At 40.6% G+C, this 20,242-nt stretch overlaps 1 protein-coding gene and 1 long non-coding RNA gene across 3 annotated transcripts in view; one reads left to right on the top strand and one right to left on the bottom strand.

Moving 5' to 3' along the window:
* ntrk2a (neurotrophic tyrosine kinase, receptor, type 2a) overlaps positions 1–20,242 on the top strand; it is a 274,950-nt gene that overhangs the window by 72,038 nt on the left and 182,670 nt on the right. For both annotated transcript variants that reach the window (XM_034170439.1, XM_034170438.1), the window contains exons 11-13: positions 1,587–1,598; positions 1,959–1,996; positions 2,146–2,245. In XM_034170439.1, the coding sequence (XP_034026330.1) occupies positions 1,587–1,598; positions 1,959–1,996; positions 2,146–2,245 (150 nt within the window). The remainder of the gene's footprint in view (positions 1–1,586; positions 1,599–1,958; positions 1,997–2,145; positions 2,246–20,242) is intronic.
* Positions 15,718–16,098, bottom strand: LOC117510646. Its single transcript, XR_004560777.1, has 2 exons — positions 15,832–16,098; positions 15,718–15,754 (listed from the first exon to the last, which is right to left on the bottom strand). It is a non-coding gene; the product is annotated as an uncharacterized LOC117510646 (long non-coding RNA).

Here is a 20,242-nt window from a genome sequence, read left to right as displayed (position 1 = left end):
CCTCACCCTGATCCATCTCATCTTGTTCATCTCAGAGCAGCAACACAGGACATAATTATCAAGAAGTGATGCATTAGGGTTTTCATTACACAATTACACCATTAACCTTACATCAACCCCACGACTTTCCACTGGTAACAGCTCCAGAAACCAAGAGAAAACTTATATAATAGCAGCTACAATATGAAATTCAGATTAATATTAAAATACTGCATTGTTGAACATTTTGTTATGTCTGTACTAAATTGTGGTATTTTTAGGTTCATACTGACCAGCAGTCCAAACGCACGTTACATTTGAACTGTTCAGAAAAGGGTAATACATGTTGCAGCTAATGATTAATACTACCTGTAACTAATATCTGATATTCTTGTGACATTGCTGTCAATTCTCATTAGCTTCTCTGGTGGTCTGATATATCCCAGACACAAAGTAGGGGTTCCTCTCTGGGCTTTTTGTCAACAAAGTGAAAAACGCACACGTATAAAGTTTTAGGTGGTCTTTTCAAGTTAGGTTTTTTCAGCCACATCCTTCTGGGTTCCTCATCCCTCAGTCGGCAGTGGAAACTCTCTTAGTCCGGCTGCATATTAAAAACATCACCGTTGTAGCCGCAGATTGAACTTTCTTGTTGTTAGTACAACCGCGAACAGTGCAACATGTTCCCGAGCTTAAATGCTATGGGAGCTGATCATCGTTTAGAAAAGAAAACAATAAACATTCAAATAAAATGGTACGGGGAATGAAAACCACTGGGAAACGATGGCGCATTGCTACTTCCCGTGTCTAACAGGAAGTTGCACCCATAATTGCTTCTACAGCAGCACCCCCAGGAATAAGGTGGATAGATTAGTTCAGGATGCTTTTCCTGCCTTTTTCCCTAGTGTGGCAAAATGCAGATGCAACTAGAGATATAAAAATCAATGTTAATTGTGTGGTTTTTCTAATTTGAGATACTGACCTTCAGTTGACTTTGATCTATATTCATGTTGAATATAAGTTGCTATACAGTTAGATCCTCTTTTTGTCACTTCATACCACCACAATGACATTGAAATGAAACAATAGAGATTGGAGTGCAGATCTTTGGCCATAAATCAAGAAGTTTAACAAAATTATTGCATTGACCATTTAGGAATTACAGCCATTTTTATACAGTCCCTCCATTTTATTAGGCAGTAAGCAAATGGACAAACTAAACATAAGGATTATTGTTAGTACAAATCATCTACACAGTTTTCATTGGACGAGTCAGGGATGAATACATGAACATTTCCAAGTGACTAATTATGTCTTGGGCATCAGTTACATAAATCATTTACTGTCGGGTAAATCTATCTGGAGTAAGCAATTCTCAAACACTGAGTGACTGTGGAGATGAGTGAAAGAAGCTACAGAGGCAAAATTACAAAAATTGTGTCAGTGTCTATATACTTATGAAACTGACTTTATTTGCTAGTTTGTCATGGTTTTTGTGGTGTGAATTCTTGTTTTGCATGTCAAATAATTTTATTTGAAGCATTCATTTCTAAAGTTGATTTATTTGATATCTGATTATTCTTTTCTCTGTCTCCTACTATGTCCTGCAGACCTAACCACAGGTATTGTTATATTATATTTCAAAACAATATTTCCAATCACAAATGTTGTTTACATAAATAAAAAACAATAATCCCAGTGTTCAGTACTTTCAAGCTTCTGCATTGAAATATCATATTGGCTTTTTTAAAATCCATTTATGATGAACTAAATTCACTCTTACGGAGCTGTTTTGTTTAATCAAAAGCAACTGGCTAGTATTTAAATCAGCAGATTTAATCATTTTTATATGACAATGCATGCAAGTTATTGTTTTAATGGGGGAATTGTATTAAGTATCATTTTCCCATACAACACATCATGATTTGTTTCTTTTTCCTGTATTTTATTGCTCCCTTTCTTTCCCTGCCTCAAATCAACAGATGGGCCCCCCCTAGATCCACCTGAAGACAAAGTCGCTGTAAGACACTTCTGTTTTTTCTTTGCAGAAGGCCTCAGGCCATTCTCTCCTGTAGATATTTGTTACTTTTTCAATGTTTGTGTCCCTCTGGGCTGTATCCTTTAAATTTAAATTCTGAAAATTGATAAAATTGCTTTCTTGTCATGCAGATGTATGTGGTTTTGGGCATCGCCTTTGCAGCCCTTGTGGGTTTCGTTGTAATGTTTTCCATTATCAAGTGTGGAGGAAACACCAAGTTTGGCATCAAAGGTAAGACTCCTTGTTATTGCCTCCACTCATTCATCTGTCCTGTGTGGCAGAATCAGCAGAACTAAAGGATTGCTATGTTTATCTGCTAAATGTGGATCTTCACATGCAAAAGAATTTTGGGTAGCCAAAGTATGTGGGACATGAATGGTTTCATGGAGACATTAAGGGTCGTGCAATGCATGACTTCAGTCATGCAAATGGAAAGTGGAGGTTTGTTATTAAAAAAATTAATCCACAGATACCGATGTGATGCTCCCAAGAAAATTACTTCTAGGTTGGTAAGAAACAACCTGTTAATGTTCTTGTTGCTTGAAATGGAGAGAAGCTGATACTTCAAACACTGATACTTCTAGAGGTGGATGGTACTCTGGAGTCATAGTTATCACCAGTGGGATAGTGCAGCATATGAATTGCACAATACCATCAACCCCATGAGAAATCAGTTTTGTGAAAACAGGGGATAATCAGGACAAAGTATGGACTTGAAAGAGGAACATTTTCCATTTTGACCACATCCCCATTGTTTTCATCAAAATTTTCAGGATGCAGTGCATTCGGCTGAGTGTGACAGGGCCCTTAACAATCATTAATTAAACACACCCATGGATTTGTCCATAAGATTTTAACTTAGAAGGAAGAGATTTGAAAATGAACATAGTTGAGGTGAAACTCTTGCTCAAGTAAGATAATTATTAAAGGGGTCATACAGTGTAAAAAATGGTAACACTGATACTGGTAATACTGTCATTGTCAAAAAAGTGAAACATACTGTGATTTTAATTTTAGGCCACATTGCCTGCCCCTAGGTTCTTCTAGTCGCAAAGTAAGTCAGAGGGAGTGGGTTCTGATAATGAGTTTGGTGATATTTGAACACATAAGTATATGTCACAGAAGTCTAAAGGGAGCTCTTATAACCACGTTTATTTTAATAGGGCAGTTTCAGCATGCAGAGAGACTGGTTTTGCACATTATGACCCTATTAAAGTCATTGCAATTGCCATTCCTTGTACAAGATGTTCTTCTCTCAAACAGCTGCAAATTGCATGTGATAATTGATTTTCCTTGTCATTGTGGGTTTTCTCCTGCAATGGGGAGAAAAAAAATCTAGCTCAAAAATCTGAGGCCAACTTTTCAATTCAATTTATATAGCGCCAAATCACAACAAAGTTGCTTTAAGGCGCTTCACACAAGTAAGGTCTAACCTACCAACCCCCATAGCAAGCACACAGGCGACAGTGTTAAGGAAAAACTCCCTCTGAGAAAGAAACTTCAAGCAGACCAGACTCAAAGGGGTGACACTCTGCTTGGGCCATGCGACTGACACAAATTACAAAACAATACACAAAAGAAATATACAGAGAATGTTGCTGGTGCACAGGCCAACATGGGTCATCTGTTCTAAAGAAACAAATTGCTCTAGTACTTAATTGGACCTACTCACTGAAATGTATGTTCAATTGATGTTAAAAAGAAAGGGTTGATGGTTTGGCTCTTTATTGTTTGTTTGTTTGTTTTAAAGTAAAAATATCTTCTGTCAGATTGATGATGCAAAATGCAGACCATCATGTATCCATGAATCCATCCTGTTCAGACTGATAGAGCGGCTTGTCGGTGCTCTGTGTCTCGTGGCTGCTGATGAATAACATGCATGTTGACTAATCTGCCCTCTTGTTGTCTTTAACATTTTGACACGAAACTGTGTTGGAAGCTTTTGTTCATGAGCGACATGCAGTCAGACACGCACACAATTTAACACTCTCATGCTCCTGCCACACGGTCTTCAATAAGCTGTTCCTTTTTCAGCAGCTGCACTTGTAACTAATTTCACTTCTTTAATATTTTTCACACCGATGCTCCAGAACAAATTTGTCTCTGCTTTACTCATTGCAAACTTGCCTCCTGTCCTCACATATTTTCTTTCTTTGTGAACTAATTATTATTTCTCCCTGTTGTATATACGTGGTCTATTAGATAATAAACCGACCCTATTATTTATTTTTTTTTAACTATATGGATTTGAATGACGTGCGATTACACCAATCATGCTTGAACCCTCGTGCGCATGCGTGAGTTTTTTCACGCGTGTCGGTGACGTCATTTCCCTGTGGGCAGGCCTTGAGTGAGATGTGGTCCCGCCCTCTCAGCTGAATTCCTTTGTTTCACACGCTGCTCGAGACGGCGCGCGTTGCTTTATCAAAATTTTTTCTGGACCTGTGAGGAATATCCGAGTGGACACTATTCGAGAAATTAAGCTGGTTTTCAGTGAAAAGTTTAACGGCTGATGAGAGATTATGGGGTGTTTCTGTCGGTGTAAGGACTTCCCACGGAGCGGGACATCGTGCAGCGCTTCCAGGCACCGTCGTCGACCTGAAAACATCCTAATTTAAGGCTTAATTCACCCAGGACGTCGTGAGAGAACAGAGAAGATTCAGAAGAGGCCGGCATGAGGACTTTATGCGGACATTCCACTGTTTAAGGACATTTTTTAATGAAAGACGTGCGCGCAAATTCGCCGAGTAGTTTCCGTGACGACTCGGCAAATCTGTGTGCGCCGCAACAGGAAAAACACCTCCGTGTTGAAAACCATTTGTAAAATTCAGGCGGCTTTTGATGGCTTTCAACAAGTGAGTAACTGAGAAATTGTTTAACAGCTTGGGCATGTTCCAACTTGCCCGTTAAGGTTTCCAATGGAGGTGTTTTACCTGTCGCGACCCCCCGCGGTCGGGTCCGGCCCGACATGCGACTCTGCCCGCACGTTCTTTCATTACAAAATGTCCGTTAACAATGGAATGTCCGAATAAACTCCTCATGCCGACTTCTTCTGAAAGTTCTCTGTTCTCTGACGACTTCCTGGATCAACAGAGCCTGAAATGTGGAAGTTTTCAACTTGAAACGGTGAGACGCTGCCGCCTCGAAGCACAGATCGCCGTCAGGTGCCGTGGGCCGTCCTTACGGCGACTCTACCAGACCAAAATCTCTCATCAGCCGTTAAAATTTTTACCGAAAACCAGCTGAATTTATCGAATGGTGTCCATTCAGTTGTGCCTTACAGTTTTGAAAAAATTTTGATCAAACAAAGCAGCAGTCTCTGAGCCATTCCTAAACAATGAAAAAACGACGAGAGGGTAGGCCACTCCTCACTCAAAGACTGCCCACAGGCGAATGACGTAACCGACAGGTGTGAAAAAACTCTTGCATGCCCACAAGGGTTCAAGCATGTCTGATGTAATCACACGAGATTCAAATCCATATGGTTTTTGAAAAAACTAATAAGGTCGGATACTTTTCTAATAGACCTCGTATTTTGTATGAATTAATGATGGCAGTATAATTTTATATGTAGGATATTTTATCTGCAGCAAAAGAGCTGTAAGCAGATATTTGGCTGTAAAAGGCTGTAAAACTGATTCAAGCTGATTTGTTTTTTGACCATGAATACATATGCATTATACATATTGAAGCTGGGTGCAGAGACGGCTCTATGCATTTCATGTATTGCATCTATGGGTAGTTTTAAGTTTTGGCCCACAAGCAAAACACATTCATCACGTACACTAAGGATGTAGCATTCTGGTGCACATATTTTTTCTGTGTTAAGTAGTGTGTTTAATTATATGGTTGTTTTAGGGGGGAATAAAACCTTTTAGCACAGCTTGAAGTATTTGGCTTTGATGCTGTCAAGCTCTGCTTTTGGCATTCAAATGGCTACATCAACAAGTGAATACAAATGCACAAACAGCCAGACAATGTGTGGGTTACAAAATGCGTACACATTTGTGGGTGCAATTTCTGGTCAGAGTGGGGAACTGAGGTATTTTGGCAGTGATTGATTTGTGGCCCTCAGGAGATGCAGAGTGTATGACAGATGGAGTAGTAAGGATATATTTTCTCTCCTTGTTTGTATTTATATTCAGGCTTCCTATAAGAGAGGTGGATACGGTTACATACGAGCCAATGATTTCTCTCTTATAGCAACTATATTGTGCGGATGTTTGTGTGTGTGTGTGTGTGTGTGTGTGTGTGTGTGTGTGTGTGTGTGTGTGTGTGTGTGTGTGTGTGTGTGTGTGTGTGTGTGTGTGTGTGCACATGTTGCCTTGAATGTCAAAGCATGTTTGCATATGTATGCACATCCATTTGTGTGTAGGTTGGTGGGTCATGTTACCATTTTGCCCTTCCAGTTGCTCCTCTCGAGTCTTCATCCTTCTTGGTTTCCACTCTTACTTCCTCTCTCCATGTGGGCCCGTCCAGATGTAAGTGCCCTGCAGCATGTTGACTTTGGGGTGAGAGTGTGGAAGATGTGTGTGAGAGCGATGTCGGTGTAGAAAGCAGAGTCAGATGGAGAGATGAAGAGCTATGACTAATCTGCAGCAACACTGCAGCAACAGTTTTGCCCACATAACTGCTGTTTGTTTGAAACCTCAAACATTTTTTGGATGGCATTGATGACTGTGTTTCATCTTAGCAAGAAATATTTAACCCCACATGACAGTACACTGCCAAAAGTAAAGTTGGCTGATTCATATGAGAGACTGCTGGGATTGTCGAAACAAGGCGAGCTGAACCAGCAACACTTTAGATTTTATAACTTTGACCATGCAACAGCTGCATCAGTCTTGTGTTTTGATTGAAGTACAACTTTTTCCAACCTTAGTTATATTAAAACCTTTTTTTTAAACAATCGAGCCTCTGCGTACTCTATTCACCTTTGACAACTGTTTTATATGAGAAGGATCCCTGTTTGAAAGGAAACACTTATATAGTATTAACAGATTTACTAATAATTAATGTGTTTGAGTGCGTTGGTAAGAGTATTTGCATGACTTTAAAGATGGAACATACAGCCTCGGTCCCACCGAATAATAAGCCATGAATAATGAGCCACACATGGGTGTGTCGGCGATTATTCGAAGAATGATCCACGTATCTCATGTATCCTCTACTAAGGTGCCTCTATATGCCTCTCTGTACCTCACATGTTCCAGGTATCAGCCTCTAGTAAGCTGTGACCGACCTGTCATTTGAGTCCCGTCCAGCCAGGAATGGCTCATGTCGCCACATATGATCCATGTCAAGCCACATATGATTCATATAGCGCCATATAACGTGACGTTGGTGCATGTTTAGGCATGGGTTTGGTCCAAACCTCCAGCCCTCCCACACTTGGTCCCTTTAAAGTGTGGGTTTTCAATTCACAGCATCCATTCAAGATGTTGTCACATTTTTAAATGCAGTCCAAAAAAAGACGCTCCTGCACAGTCCGGCCGGTGTGCGCATCTGTGCACCAGGCTGCTGTTCACCTATGTTCCAGTGTCATTAAATGCAGCAGTTCTGTTCACCCAGCTCTCTGTGACTAAATAAAAAAGACACCACAATGAGGTGGCCGCTGTGGATCACTTCTGCCCCCAAAAATATGACACAAAACACATCCATAGACTAGCAAGAACCGAACCACAGGTTCCTGGACAGTCGCCTCTATGCTTCTTCTCGCTGGCTTTATTTCGTCCGCAGCTTACAGTCATTTTGACAGCGTATCCAACTTTTAACTTTGTGTTTCTCCGTTAATGTCTGCAAAATCACTCTTTGTGCGCTGGCGTTCTGCATAAATGCTCATCTTGAGTGGGAGTCACTGCGTCAGTGTGCACAGAGTGCACCTTATCTGATCCATTATAACAAGATGTTAAATCTATCATAAACATACTTTTACAGCTGCTTATAAAGAAGGAATGAACATGCAACTGTTTTACCAAGCTATTACAAATAAAACATTACAAAGAATGACCTTTTAGGCTGTTCCAAATATGTCCTCCACCTCACCACACAAGACAGAGACAGGAAAAAAGCTTCAAATATCCTCTGTGATTCCAGAAGCGATTAGAGGTGTTTTCAACATCCAAACCCTGACAGAAAATGATTAATATGCTACAAAATAATTATTTTATATACAGTGTCCAGTGCACAAAGCAGGTGGAATTGTCACAATGAAGTGCGCAAGAGTGCTGAGCCAAAATAGCCTGTCCTGTCCTCGTAGCCACCAGGTACTCAGGGCTTTTAACAGCCTCGTCCTCACTACAGACATACCTCTAAAATCCTCGTTTGTCCTCGTAGTACCTCGTACACAAACCGCCCCACGCTGTTGTTGCTAAATTTTGAACTTCTTGAAATTAGCGCCACGCTCAGAGATGAGCCTTGTTAGCCAAATATTCTGCCTCTAAGAGCCTCTCAGAGCCACTATTCTCCCATGATTGTTGAATAACTGGACTGTACCAAAAAACATGCTACGTGGCTCATTATTTATCTTTCATTATTCGGTGGGACCAGAGCTTAACATCTTAACATCAAAATATTATTTCCATTTCATGAATGGAAAACATTCATTATTTGTTTTATATGACACCTCAATAGATTCACATCATTTGATATTTTACATAAAGTTAGACAGGTGTTTCATTTTGGAGCAGAAAGTGGAGGGCGGCAAGACCCAGCACTTCCCTCTACCTTGCAAGACTCACTGAGTTCAGAGTAGTTTATGGAAACACACATGTGCTTTTTTCAAAATCGTGACAAGAGCTTGTCCAGTTCTTCATCTGACATGTCCCAGTGAACACTGCACCTGCTGGATTTAGCTTGGAAACATTTTTACGAGAAGCTAATGAAGCCGTCTTGTTCAATTCATGTGTCAATTCCTTTCTTCCTGTTTACTTCAACTCACTTGCCAAGTTCGCTTTGAGTGGGGAAGCCGATGCGATGTCATATAAATCAAGATTCCCAGCAAAATTCTAATTCTGAGCTTTTCAGGTAGCAGATGAAATCAAACTAAATTCCACATGTTTATTGCTTAATATCTCACAACGGAAGGCACCAAGAATAAAACCCAAAACATCCATATTTTCATAACTCTTTATTCATTTTAATTAATTAGTTCATTTACCATTTCATTTCACCAAAGATATGCACTTTAAGGGTCATGGTAAAGCTGGCGTCACACAACAAGGTCCCACACAAAACTATGTCAATTCAATAGTTTTGGGTATATTCAAAATCTCAGTCTTTGTAGCACTTTGGCTCAGGTCACCTGAAACAAAGCTGTCCTGGTACACTTTATGTTGAAGTTGTTGGAGCTTGGAACATCTTTTTTCCATCGTGGCTGATAATTGTTCATAAGGTCTATAGTCCAAATGGTTATAAATACATGGTAGTCCTTCTTCATTTTGGGGGGAGCACTTTACTCAGATGGTGAACATAGCAGCTGGCTGTGCACAAGACAACCACAGCAATATCTCTAATTTCTATGTTGTTAATGTTGTTTCCCATAATTTTCAGAAGTTACATAATATCGTAACCACTATGTGTACACACAGACACACACACACACACACACACACGCACCTGACATGAACACTTACTTCCAGATGTTGATTTGACATGTTGCTTAGATCCTGCACATTTTTTCTCGGCCATTTGGTGCCACCTACTGTTGTGGATGTATATGATGTGTAAAAGTCTAGTCCATGAATATAAGACAACTCCATCGTTTCAGATGTATTTACACAAAAAACACCGTCTCATTGTTGGGAGGTCATGGTCTAGTGGTTAAGCATTGGGCTTGAGACCAGGGTATCCCAGCCTGACCGGAAAATCAGTAAGAGCGCTTGGGCAAGGTCCTTAATCCCCTAGTTGCTCCTGATGTGTAGTGAGTACCTTGTATGGCAGCACCCTCAGATTGGGGTGAATGTGAGACATTATTGTAAAGCGCTTTGCGCATCTGATGTAGATGGAAAAGTGCTATATAAATGCAGTCCATTTACCATTCCTTAAACTATCCAACTTGTAACACTAGGCCCCCCTTACACTTGTAACAAAAAGCCTGCATTCATTTGGGACAAACATTGAGTCTCACAGGTAACAGTCTCCATCACGGTGAGGTTGTAATAGGCGCAGACTTATCGCAAGCTTTTGGAAATGTTCAAAAAAATGTTGATAAACTTTAAACCTACCAGCTGCCACACACAGTCCAAAATGCATGTATTGCATGAATTCCATTGTGCCCCAAATTTTTATAATGCCATCTGCGTCATATTTCATGTCATGCTGGCATTGTAATGTACTTGTACTAATTCCGGGGAGAATCATCAATGCCAAAACATGTCTCACTAATAGTGTCAATTTCTTTGTCAAGAAATTGAAGAATTTGGCTGAATCCTCCTGATTTACATAGTCTTACTTTGCTGGTTTGGTTTGACCATTTATGGTGCGTAGTTTTGCAGTAGAGAGTCACAGCTACAACAAACCATCTTGGACCAAATATCCACTCAGGCTAAATTTCAGCTCACAGTGCAGCATGTGTAATGAAAGGGCATGATGCCAAGTTCAATCAAGTGTCAGTAATTGTTCCTTTACTCAAAAAAATGACAGCACATTTTTTGACACCCCCCCTAAAATGAAGATAAAACAAAGAATTACTGCACTTCAAAGAGGACAAAGTTAGGATGTTAGCTGAAATAGACCAGGTCAAGGCACCACCAAATAACAAGTAACAACTCTTCTGTACTGACTGATCAGACAGCGAGGGGGACAGATGTAAAAGCTACAGGTTTGTGCCCTTGAAGCACCTGTGAAGAAGCAGTCGTCAATATAATTCTACGTTCTGAAGCAGAAACAAGACAGAAATGTCAAGACAGAGAAATAAAACGAAGGGCTGAAAGTGAAGCACTAAATGTGAACTGGAGAAAGAGGAAGACAGCACAAATATTAAGGTTGACATTTGACAGTGTGAACGAGAGGAAGGTGAGGCGGTAAAAAGTGAGTAAAGAAGCACAGATGAATACATGTTGGGTGAAGATGAGACACAAAAGTATTTAATCCGTGAAAGTCTTCCAGAAATTCCCGGAAATCTGTATTTTTACTTACGTGGTGAACATTTCTGGGTTAGTTTTGATAGCATACGTCAGAATCCATTAATGCTCCACACCCAAACAGTAGGTGGCGGTAATGCACCGTGTTGGTTTGCACCAATAAAACTGGAAGAACAAGAAAAAGGGTTATTTTTGTTTTTCTGGTGAGTGTCGGATTTAGTCTGTGGTCTGTCTTTCATGATGTTAAAATTATTTGGAAACGTCTCTGAGACGTCACAGTGGATATTAATACCTCTGTCACACATAGCCAGAATGAGGCTGAATGGAGTCAGAATGACTATTCGGCCCACATCCGAAAAGTGTCCGGTTGCAGTTCGAAAACATTCTGAGAGCCATCTGCGAGAGTCCATACAGTTGGTCCCAATCGGCTGGTGGCCCCAAGTGTGTTGCACCTGTTCAAAACCCTCTGGGCACCGTCGAGATGGGACACCTATCCGACGGCGGTCCATCTGACCACAATTTACATATTCTGATGGCGGAAAAACAGGATCCGAAATGATTTGAGCACGTACGAGGGAACCTCAAGATGGATCTGTCACGGCAAAGCCTGCCAGTATGACCTACACATGCCACATATAATAATGTCCACTTCTGATGTCCCCCTCCCCTCCATCCAGAGCACAAAGGAACTGTTGATATGTATGTCGCACGTCTCATCATGTACAATGAATGTGAACAGCGGCTATCAAACTGAAAGCACCATGCACTACTGTGTGCACATCACCGCAAATTTGAACAGGCAGTTATAGTCACAATAGACATTACAGTACAGATGGGTACTGTAATGTTCCTTCCCATGGGTGACGTAAATAATGTGAATTATTGTCTCCATCATATCTCTATATATATATGGGCAGCTGCGCCTCTCCGTGGTCTCATGCACAGTAACACGTCATTGCATGTGTCAGGCTCGGAGCTGAACGGATCTCATTGCTGTAATATATGATCACCTTGTAACTCTGTAGGAGATATGACATGGAACTGTTGTGGCAAGCTGTGACAACATTAATACCAGTTGGCACATTACTGCCCCTAACTGCACAGGAATGTGTACTACTACTTTCTCTTGCATCATACCACATATTTAACTAGTGAGCAGAAGTAAAACACAATCTTCAACACCCCCCCCCCCCAAGGTGAATAATACTTCAATGCTGTACTAAGTGGGATTGATAAGTTCCTATTAAAATACATCAATTTGTTTGCTTGTTATTAATTTATTCTTTCATTTTCTATACCCACTTATTCTGTGTGAGGGTCACAGAAGAGCTGGAGCCTGTCCCACCTGTCATTGGACGAGAAGCAGGGTACACCCAAAGAGGTTATATATGAGAACTAGAGTCCGCACTCCCAATGCTGCCTACTAAGCGTGAATGTCCCTTCATGGACAGCGACATGACGCCTCCCAACCAGGCAAAATATTGACAACGTGCACGAATGTTAATGCATTTTCAATAGGGATTCGTGACTGAACACACTCAGAAAAACGCTCGCAAAAATGTCATTCTGACCTGGATATCGAGCCAGTAAAATTAAATAACATTAAATTATGTAAGGAAAGTATTAAATTTACTCTGACACCTCACATTCCCCAATATTAGTGTTGAAAGTTACACAGATCTGATCTGTTCCACCTGCGCTGCTGAACTGAGCTGCAGTTGCTGCTGTGTTCAGCGCAGCGCAGCTCCTAAAACCAGTACAATACATTTATATACATATTATATATATATATATATATATATATATATATATACGTATATATATATATATACGTATATATATATATACGTATATATATATATATACGTATATATATATATATATATATACGTATATATATATATATATATATATACGTATATATATATATATATATATATACGTATATATATATATATATATATATATGTATATATACGTATATATATATATATATATGTATATATAGTATATATATATATATATATATATATATATGTATATATATATATGTATATATATATATTTACACAATTGTCCTTTATTGACCGAGTTTCATTCATGAAGTCAGTGTGTGGGTCTGACTGTAAGTGGCACATTGCAGGTCATTATAATCTCTGAGCAATGGCTCGGTTATTCTAAGGTGCAAATTTTAAAAAAATCGTCAAACAATTTTAATCACTAACAACAAGTATTTTAACTAGACATCAGTCTAGCAGGGGACAATATCAACTAGACATAAATGTAGAGTTAATGGTCCGTGTCCTCGGACAACACAGGCACGGCAGGAAACATACAGCTGTTTATCGACCAAATGACATGGACAAAGTGACAAGAATAACCAAAACCACTTACTTATGGAAGGAAATGTTGTCTCCCTTATTCCTCTGTTTGTGGCTTTGCCAACATATTACCATACTGGTATTAGCAACAGGTATTAGCATACCTGTTTCTTGATGACACTAACTTAGCGTCTATGGGCGCAAATCACTAAGTTCCCCAGAATTGAAATGGTGACCACGCCTTCTTGCCGGGACACAGCTCAGTGCGACTGCGGTCTCTAGTTCTGATATACGAGGTCTATTAGAAAAGTATCCGACCTTATTATTTTTTTCAAAAACCATATGGATTTGAATCACGTGTGATTACATCAGACATACTTGAACCCTCGTGGGCATGCGAGAGTTTTTTCACGCCTGTCGGTTACGTCATTCGCCTGTGGGCAGTCTTTGAGTGAGGAGTCGTCCACCCTCTCGTCGTTTTTTCATTGTTTAGGAATGGCTCAGAGACTGCTGCTTTGTTTGATCAAAATGTTTTCAAAACTGTAAGGCACAACTAAGTGGACACCATTCGATAAATTCAGCTGGTTTTCGGTAAAAATTTTAACGGCTGATGAGAGATTTTGGTCTGGTAGTGTCGCCGTAAGGACGGCCCACGGCGCCTGATGGCGATCTGCGGTTTGAGGTGGCAGCGTCTCGCCGTTTCAAGTTGAAACTTCCACATTTCAGGCTCTGTTGATCCAGGAAGTCGTCAGAGAACAGAGAACTTTCAGAAGAAGTCGGACATTCCATTGTTAACGGACATTTTGTAATGAAAGAACGTGCGGGCAGAGTCGCATGTCGGGCCGGACCTGACCGCGGAGGGTCGCGATAGGAAAAACACCTCTGTTGGAAACCTTAACGGGCAAGTTGGAACATTCCCAAGCTGTTAAACAATTTCTCAGTTACTCACTTGTTGAAAGCCATCAAAAGCCGCCTGAATTTTACAAATGGTTTTCAACACGGAGGTGTTTTTCCTGTCACGGCGCACACAGATTTGCCGAATCGTCACGGAAACGACTCGGCGAATTTGCGCGCACGTCTTTCATTAAAAAATGTCCTTAAACAGTGGAATGTCCGCATAAAGTCCTCATGCCGGCCTCTTCTGAATCTTCTCTGTTCTCTCACGACGTCCTGGGTGAATTAAGCCTTAAATTAGGATGTTTTTAGGTCGAAACAGGCCGACGACGGCGCCTGGAAGCGCTGCATGACGTCCTGCTGTGTGGGAAGTCCTTACACCGACAGAAACACCCCATAATCTCTCATCAGCCGTTAAACCTTTCACCGAAAACCATCTTAATTTCTCGAATAGTGTCCACTCGGATATTCCTCACAGGTCCAGAAAAAATGTTGATAAAGCAACGCGCGCCGTCTCGAGCAGCGTGTGAAACAAAGGAATTCAGCCAAGAGGGCGGGACCACATCTCACTCAAGGCCTGCCCACAGGGAAATGACGTCACCGACACGCGTGAAAAAACTCACGCATGTGCACGAGGGTTCAAGCATGATTGGTGTAATCACACGTCATTCAAATCCATATAGTTAAAAAAAAATAAAAGGGTCGGTTTATTGTCTAATAGACCTCGTATAACCTTTTTGGGTACACCCTACACAAGCTGCCAGTCTATCGCAGGGCCACATATAGACAGACAAAAACACTGACACTCACACCTACGGTCAGAGTCACCAATTCAGCTAGCTTGGGTGGCTTTGGAAATGGAAGGAAACCAGAGCACCCTGAAGGAACCCTCACAAACACAAGCAGAACATGCAAACTCCACACAGAAAGGACCATGTGGAAAACAATCCCAGGACCTTCTTGCTGTGAGGCAACAGTGGTACCCACTGAGGCACCATGCTGTCCTGTTAAATTTACACACTGGATTATTAAAATAATGTATGGGAACAGGACTTGGTATCTACAGATACTCAAATCATTCAGATCTTATTTCAGTTCAAACAAACTTAATTGAGACATTCTTAAAAGTAGTTACAAATGTTTGAACAAACTAAACCAGTCTGTCAGATTTGTGTCTGTACTGTGCATGTTTTCAACAATAATAACTGAGTGATATGGCTAACCAACAAATAAACCAAGGCAAATACATTATATAAAATAATTCAATAAAACATTTATCAGAGTGAGCCAAAAAGGAAATGAACTTATAGAGAAAGAGATGAGGAGGCAGTTCCACTTTCTGCCACTTATCAATGATTCATCGTTAGTGACGGTTTCACTTTTCTCCTTGTTTGGTGGAGTTCTACACCTCCATCTCTCTCTCTCTCTCTCTCTCTCTCTCTCTCTCTCTCTCTCTCTCTCTCTCTCTCTCTCTCTCTCTCTCTCTCTCTCTCTCTCTCTCACACACACACACACACACACACACACACACATGCACACAGCTCAGCGTCAAGCAATCAATATGACACCCTCAAGGTCAGCAGAGCTCCGTTCTAATCCCGAGACACAACTGAGCATGCTCAGTGCACCTCCTCCTCTGCCTCCTCCTCCTCTTGCTCTCCCTGTAGAGAAGCAGTTAAAGCCTTCAGCTACTGATGGTTGTGAGTCACACTTTTCACCCACAAAACATCAAAATGTGAATGAGGATCCGCAGAGGGGGCCACTGAAAAAAGCATATCTGTTTCTTTATTTAGACAGAGTCCACATATCTTACTGCGGTGCTGCAGTGTGTGTGAACATCCCTTGCACGTGTGAATGTGGAAAACCCGAACAGTTGTTCAGCAAATTGCATATAAGAAAGCATCAAGGCCAAGTTGGTTTCAGAGGTTTGAGAGATGTTTGTTTCCCCAAAATATTCCACAAAACAAATGAACAGGTCAGGAAGTATTTTGAAGTAAAATATCTTAAAGAGGCCATACTCTAATTATTATGTACCTTTTACATTTAAGCATGCTTTGGGTTTAATGTGAAACAGCCTCAAAGTTCTACAGTTATGCAACCTTACACGTAGGAACCTCTCTGCTTTAACCAAGATTTTGTTGTTGTTGTTGTGTGTGTGTGTTTTATATAATTTTTTTTTACAACTTTACCAGTTTAGTTTTTACCCCTTGGCTGACAGCCCACACAATATTGTCATCATCATCTTTCCGTGTGTGTGTGTTCATATTAGGATGTATTAGGATCCCTCAAATAGGTTCAAGATTGGTCACACAGCCCTGTTGAATGACTTTTTTTAAAACACTTTTTAGATCTAGTTGGTCAGTAACAGCAAACTAAACACAATATTCGATGTTTCGCAGTTGTCAATCTCACGCAGTCTCGCGGTCCGTGACTCACGCGAGAGATCAGTTTCAGCAGAGTTCCGGTTCATGGCACAATGTAAACAAGCGTTGTGAAGTATGGACAACAACACAAAATTGGGGCACAGCAGAAGTTCATTACAGGTGCTACACCTCCTCTAGATAACCCTCTCAACTTGGGAGAATGTTTCATCATCATAATCGCCTGTGAATTTGCTGGATCTTCGTCATCCACATCCTCATTAGCCATTGTTTACATGCTCTGTGAGACGCCGGAACTCTACTGGTGCCACAGGGGCCGCCAGGGGCATTATGGGAAACGTTAAAGTACTGGCCAAGATGTTTTGCTGTCAGTGATGCATATTGGGATTGAAGATTGGTGGCCTTTCTCTATTATTTTCAGGAAAATAGGTCAACTAGGTCAGTAACAACATAAACACTATATCACCTGAAAAATCTATATACTGTAGTCATGTTAGAGATGCATAGCAGAGAAGCTTGAATCTTCCACAGGACCGGGTTGCTTGACGTGAGGACATTTCACTTCAAATTGCACAAGCTTCCTCAGCTAAAATTCTTGCTCTGGTAGACTTCTGGACTTCTGTCTTGACTCTTGTAGAGAAGAGTCAAGACAGAAGTCTCTTGTAGAGAAGAAGAATCAAGACAGAAGTCTCTTGTAGAGAAGAAGAGTCAAGACAGAAGTCAGACTACCAGAGCAAGAATTTTAGCTGAGGAAGCTTCTGCGATTTGAAGCGAAACGTCCACGCGTCAAGCAACCCAGTCCAGTCGAAGATTCAAGCTTTTCTACTATGGAATCCACCTGGACAACTGAGAGCCTACACAGAAACGTTAGAAATGCATGTTGGGTGGGGGGGTATTGAAGATCAGTGGCCTTGCCCTACTTTTTTGTGAGAAAACAGGTCACCATTCATTCACAATCACGCTGTGGTCGAGGTGTTCAAAGTGTTAATGCACAATATGTCCTTTTATTACGACATGTAAAGACAGAGCAGCAGATCCTGGCTATTGAGCTTTCAGCTCAGTGGGGAGAAAAAAAATAATGACAATTGCATGCTGTTATACATTTTGCATTGCCTCTGTTTTGTACTGTAAGTGCACTTCTTTGCTGAGACATCAGCAAATCAGGCTTGAGCAAACCAGCCACTATTGTGGAAACATCAAATTTCAACTAAATTGTCCATAGAAATTGCTTTCTGACTAAATCTAAAAGAGAATTTAGGCCATGCTTCATTTTTTTTCCAATGTACTGTCAAAAAGATTGAATCATCATCAAACCACTCCTCGTTATTTCTTTTTATTTGCAAGAATGTGAACCTACCCGTGCATGAAATCAGACTGAGAGCTCAATCAAAAGGTTTAACAGACTGTTTAGAAATGGGAAACTTGCAATTTTTGGCATCAAAGAACTTAAATGATGAAAGTTTCCGCCTGGTGGTCAGTTTCTTTTCATCTCTGTCAAGGCAGTCTATTGTGCAGCTGAACATCCTTTCCTGTCATGTAAAGCTCATCCTGACCTTTCGCAGCAGGCAGAGGTTGACAGAGGGTTCAGTAAGCAGATCAAAAAAAGAGAAAATCAGTTTTACTGTTACTGTTTGGCAGCAAAACAATGAAGGATTTATAATTTATTTTCTAGCCTATTTTCCATTTTTAAAAAAGTAGGTCTCTAAATTTGATTATTCTCCACTTCACATGTGAAACACTTTAAAAGTGTTCAGAGTGACCTAGTTTGACTTTCCCATTAAAGGCACATACACGCATTTTACAAAACAGAAATGGACTCTGTGGTCATACAAAACAATAAGTCTCCTTTTAATCTCATTGCAGTTTGTGTGATTTTGGCTGTAATTTACTAATGGAAATTATTTTCCTTCTGCATAGAGAATAGGGCAGAACAAATTGCAATGAGTGCTTTGAATGTCATATAATCTCTTCATAAATATTACCATAATTTTACATCAAATATGGGCTTGTATTTGATTATTGGAAAGCATCTTATAAAATGCCTGTAATGCTTTTGATTAAGCCGATCTTAATATTTTCTTGGCTGCACAGTTAATGTCATTACTGCCACTACACTCCATTAAACTCGGTGCACCATAAAATGCTTCATGTGTGAGAGGAAAAAAGGAAAAAATTGTCTGAATTTCATTTTTCAAGAAACACACTCAAATTCTGCCAATGTTTACATGAAGGCCAGTGGTTTTAATCTGAACACACTTTCCATTCAGCACAATCAAGAAAAATTATTTCATTGACAACAACCACATACAATGATTTGTTTTACTAACTTTATTGGTTTGGAAAAAAAAAAAAATCGCATGTAACTATGGCAACATACATAACAGTGGTTACCAAATATTTGTAAGCAAAGATCACTTTTCTTATTGGACATAAGCAAAGAGCTTGCTGGTGGAACTGAGGAATTGGTTTACCAAGATTTTCCTCTTCATCTTCAAAGGATTCGTCAGTCAAACTCCGTCTTACATCTCACACCTCGTGAGCCCTGACACAGCTTTTAAGTCTGGCAGATCTTCTGCCCTGAGTCTTTTGTGTGTTTCTTGGGCTAGTCTGAAGTGATACAGTGCATCCAGAAAGTATTCACAGCGCTGTATGTTACAGCCTTATTCCAAAATGGAGTAAATTCATTTTTTTCCATCAAAATTCAACTCACAACACCCCATAATGACAACATGGGAAATGTTTTTTTTTTTTTGTCTGATGCCACAAGCTGATGCCACATGCTTGGCACACCTATGTTTGGGCAGTTTTGCCCATTCCTCTTTTTGCAGCAACTCTCAAGCTCCATCAGGTTGGATGGGGAGAGTCGGTGCACAGCGATTTTCAGATTTCTCCAGAGATGTTCAATTGAATTGAGGTCTGGGCTCTGTCTGGGCCACTCAAGGACATTTAGAGAGTTGTCCTGAAGCCACCCCTTTGATATCTTGGCTGTGTGCTTAGAGTCATTGTCCTGCTGAAAGATGAACTGTCATGGACTGGCGCAGGTTTTCATCTTTCATCATCATTCATCTTTCCCTCAATCCTGACTGGTATCCCAGTTCCTGCCACTGAAAAAAATCCCCACAGCATGATGCTGCCACCACCATGCTTCACTGTAGGGATGATACCTGGTTTCCTCCAAACATGATGTCTGACAAAGAGCTCAACCTTTTTCTCATCAGACAATTAAATTGTCTCATCAGACCAGAGAATGTTGTTTCTCTTCATCTGAGAGTCCTTCAGGTGCGTTTTGTCAAACTCCAGGTGGGCTGCCATGTGCCTTTTACTAAGAAGTAGCTTCCATCTGGCCACTCTACCATACAGGCCTAATTGGTGGATTGCTGTAGAGATGGTTGTCCTTCAGGAATGTTCTCTCTCCACAGAAGGAATGCTGGAGCTCTGACAGAATGACCCTTGGGTTCTTGTTCACCTTCCTAAGGCCCTTCTCCCCAATCCCTCAGTTTAGACGGGCGGCTAGTTCTAGGACGAGTCTTGGTGGATCTGAACGTCTTC

Source organism: Thalassophryne amazonica, chromosome 5, assembly GCF_902500255.1.
Source record: "Thalassophryne amazonica chromosome 5, fThaAma1.1, whole genome shotgun sequence".
In the NCBI taxonomy this organism is placed as follows: Eukaryota; Metazoa; Chordata; class Actinopteri; order Batrachoidiformes; family Batrachoididae; genus Thalassophryne; species Thalassophryne amazonica.
The sequence above is the reverse complement of the archived record's forward strand: the minus strand, read 5'-3'. Positions and strand labels throughout refer to the sequence as shown.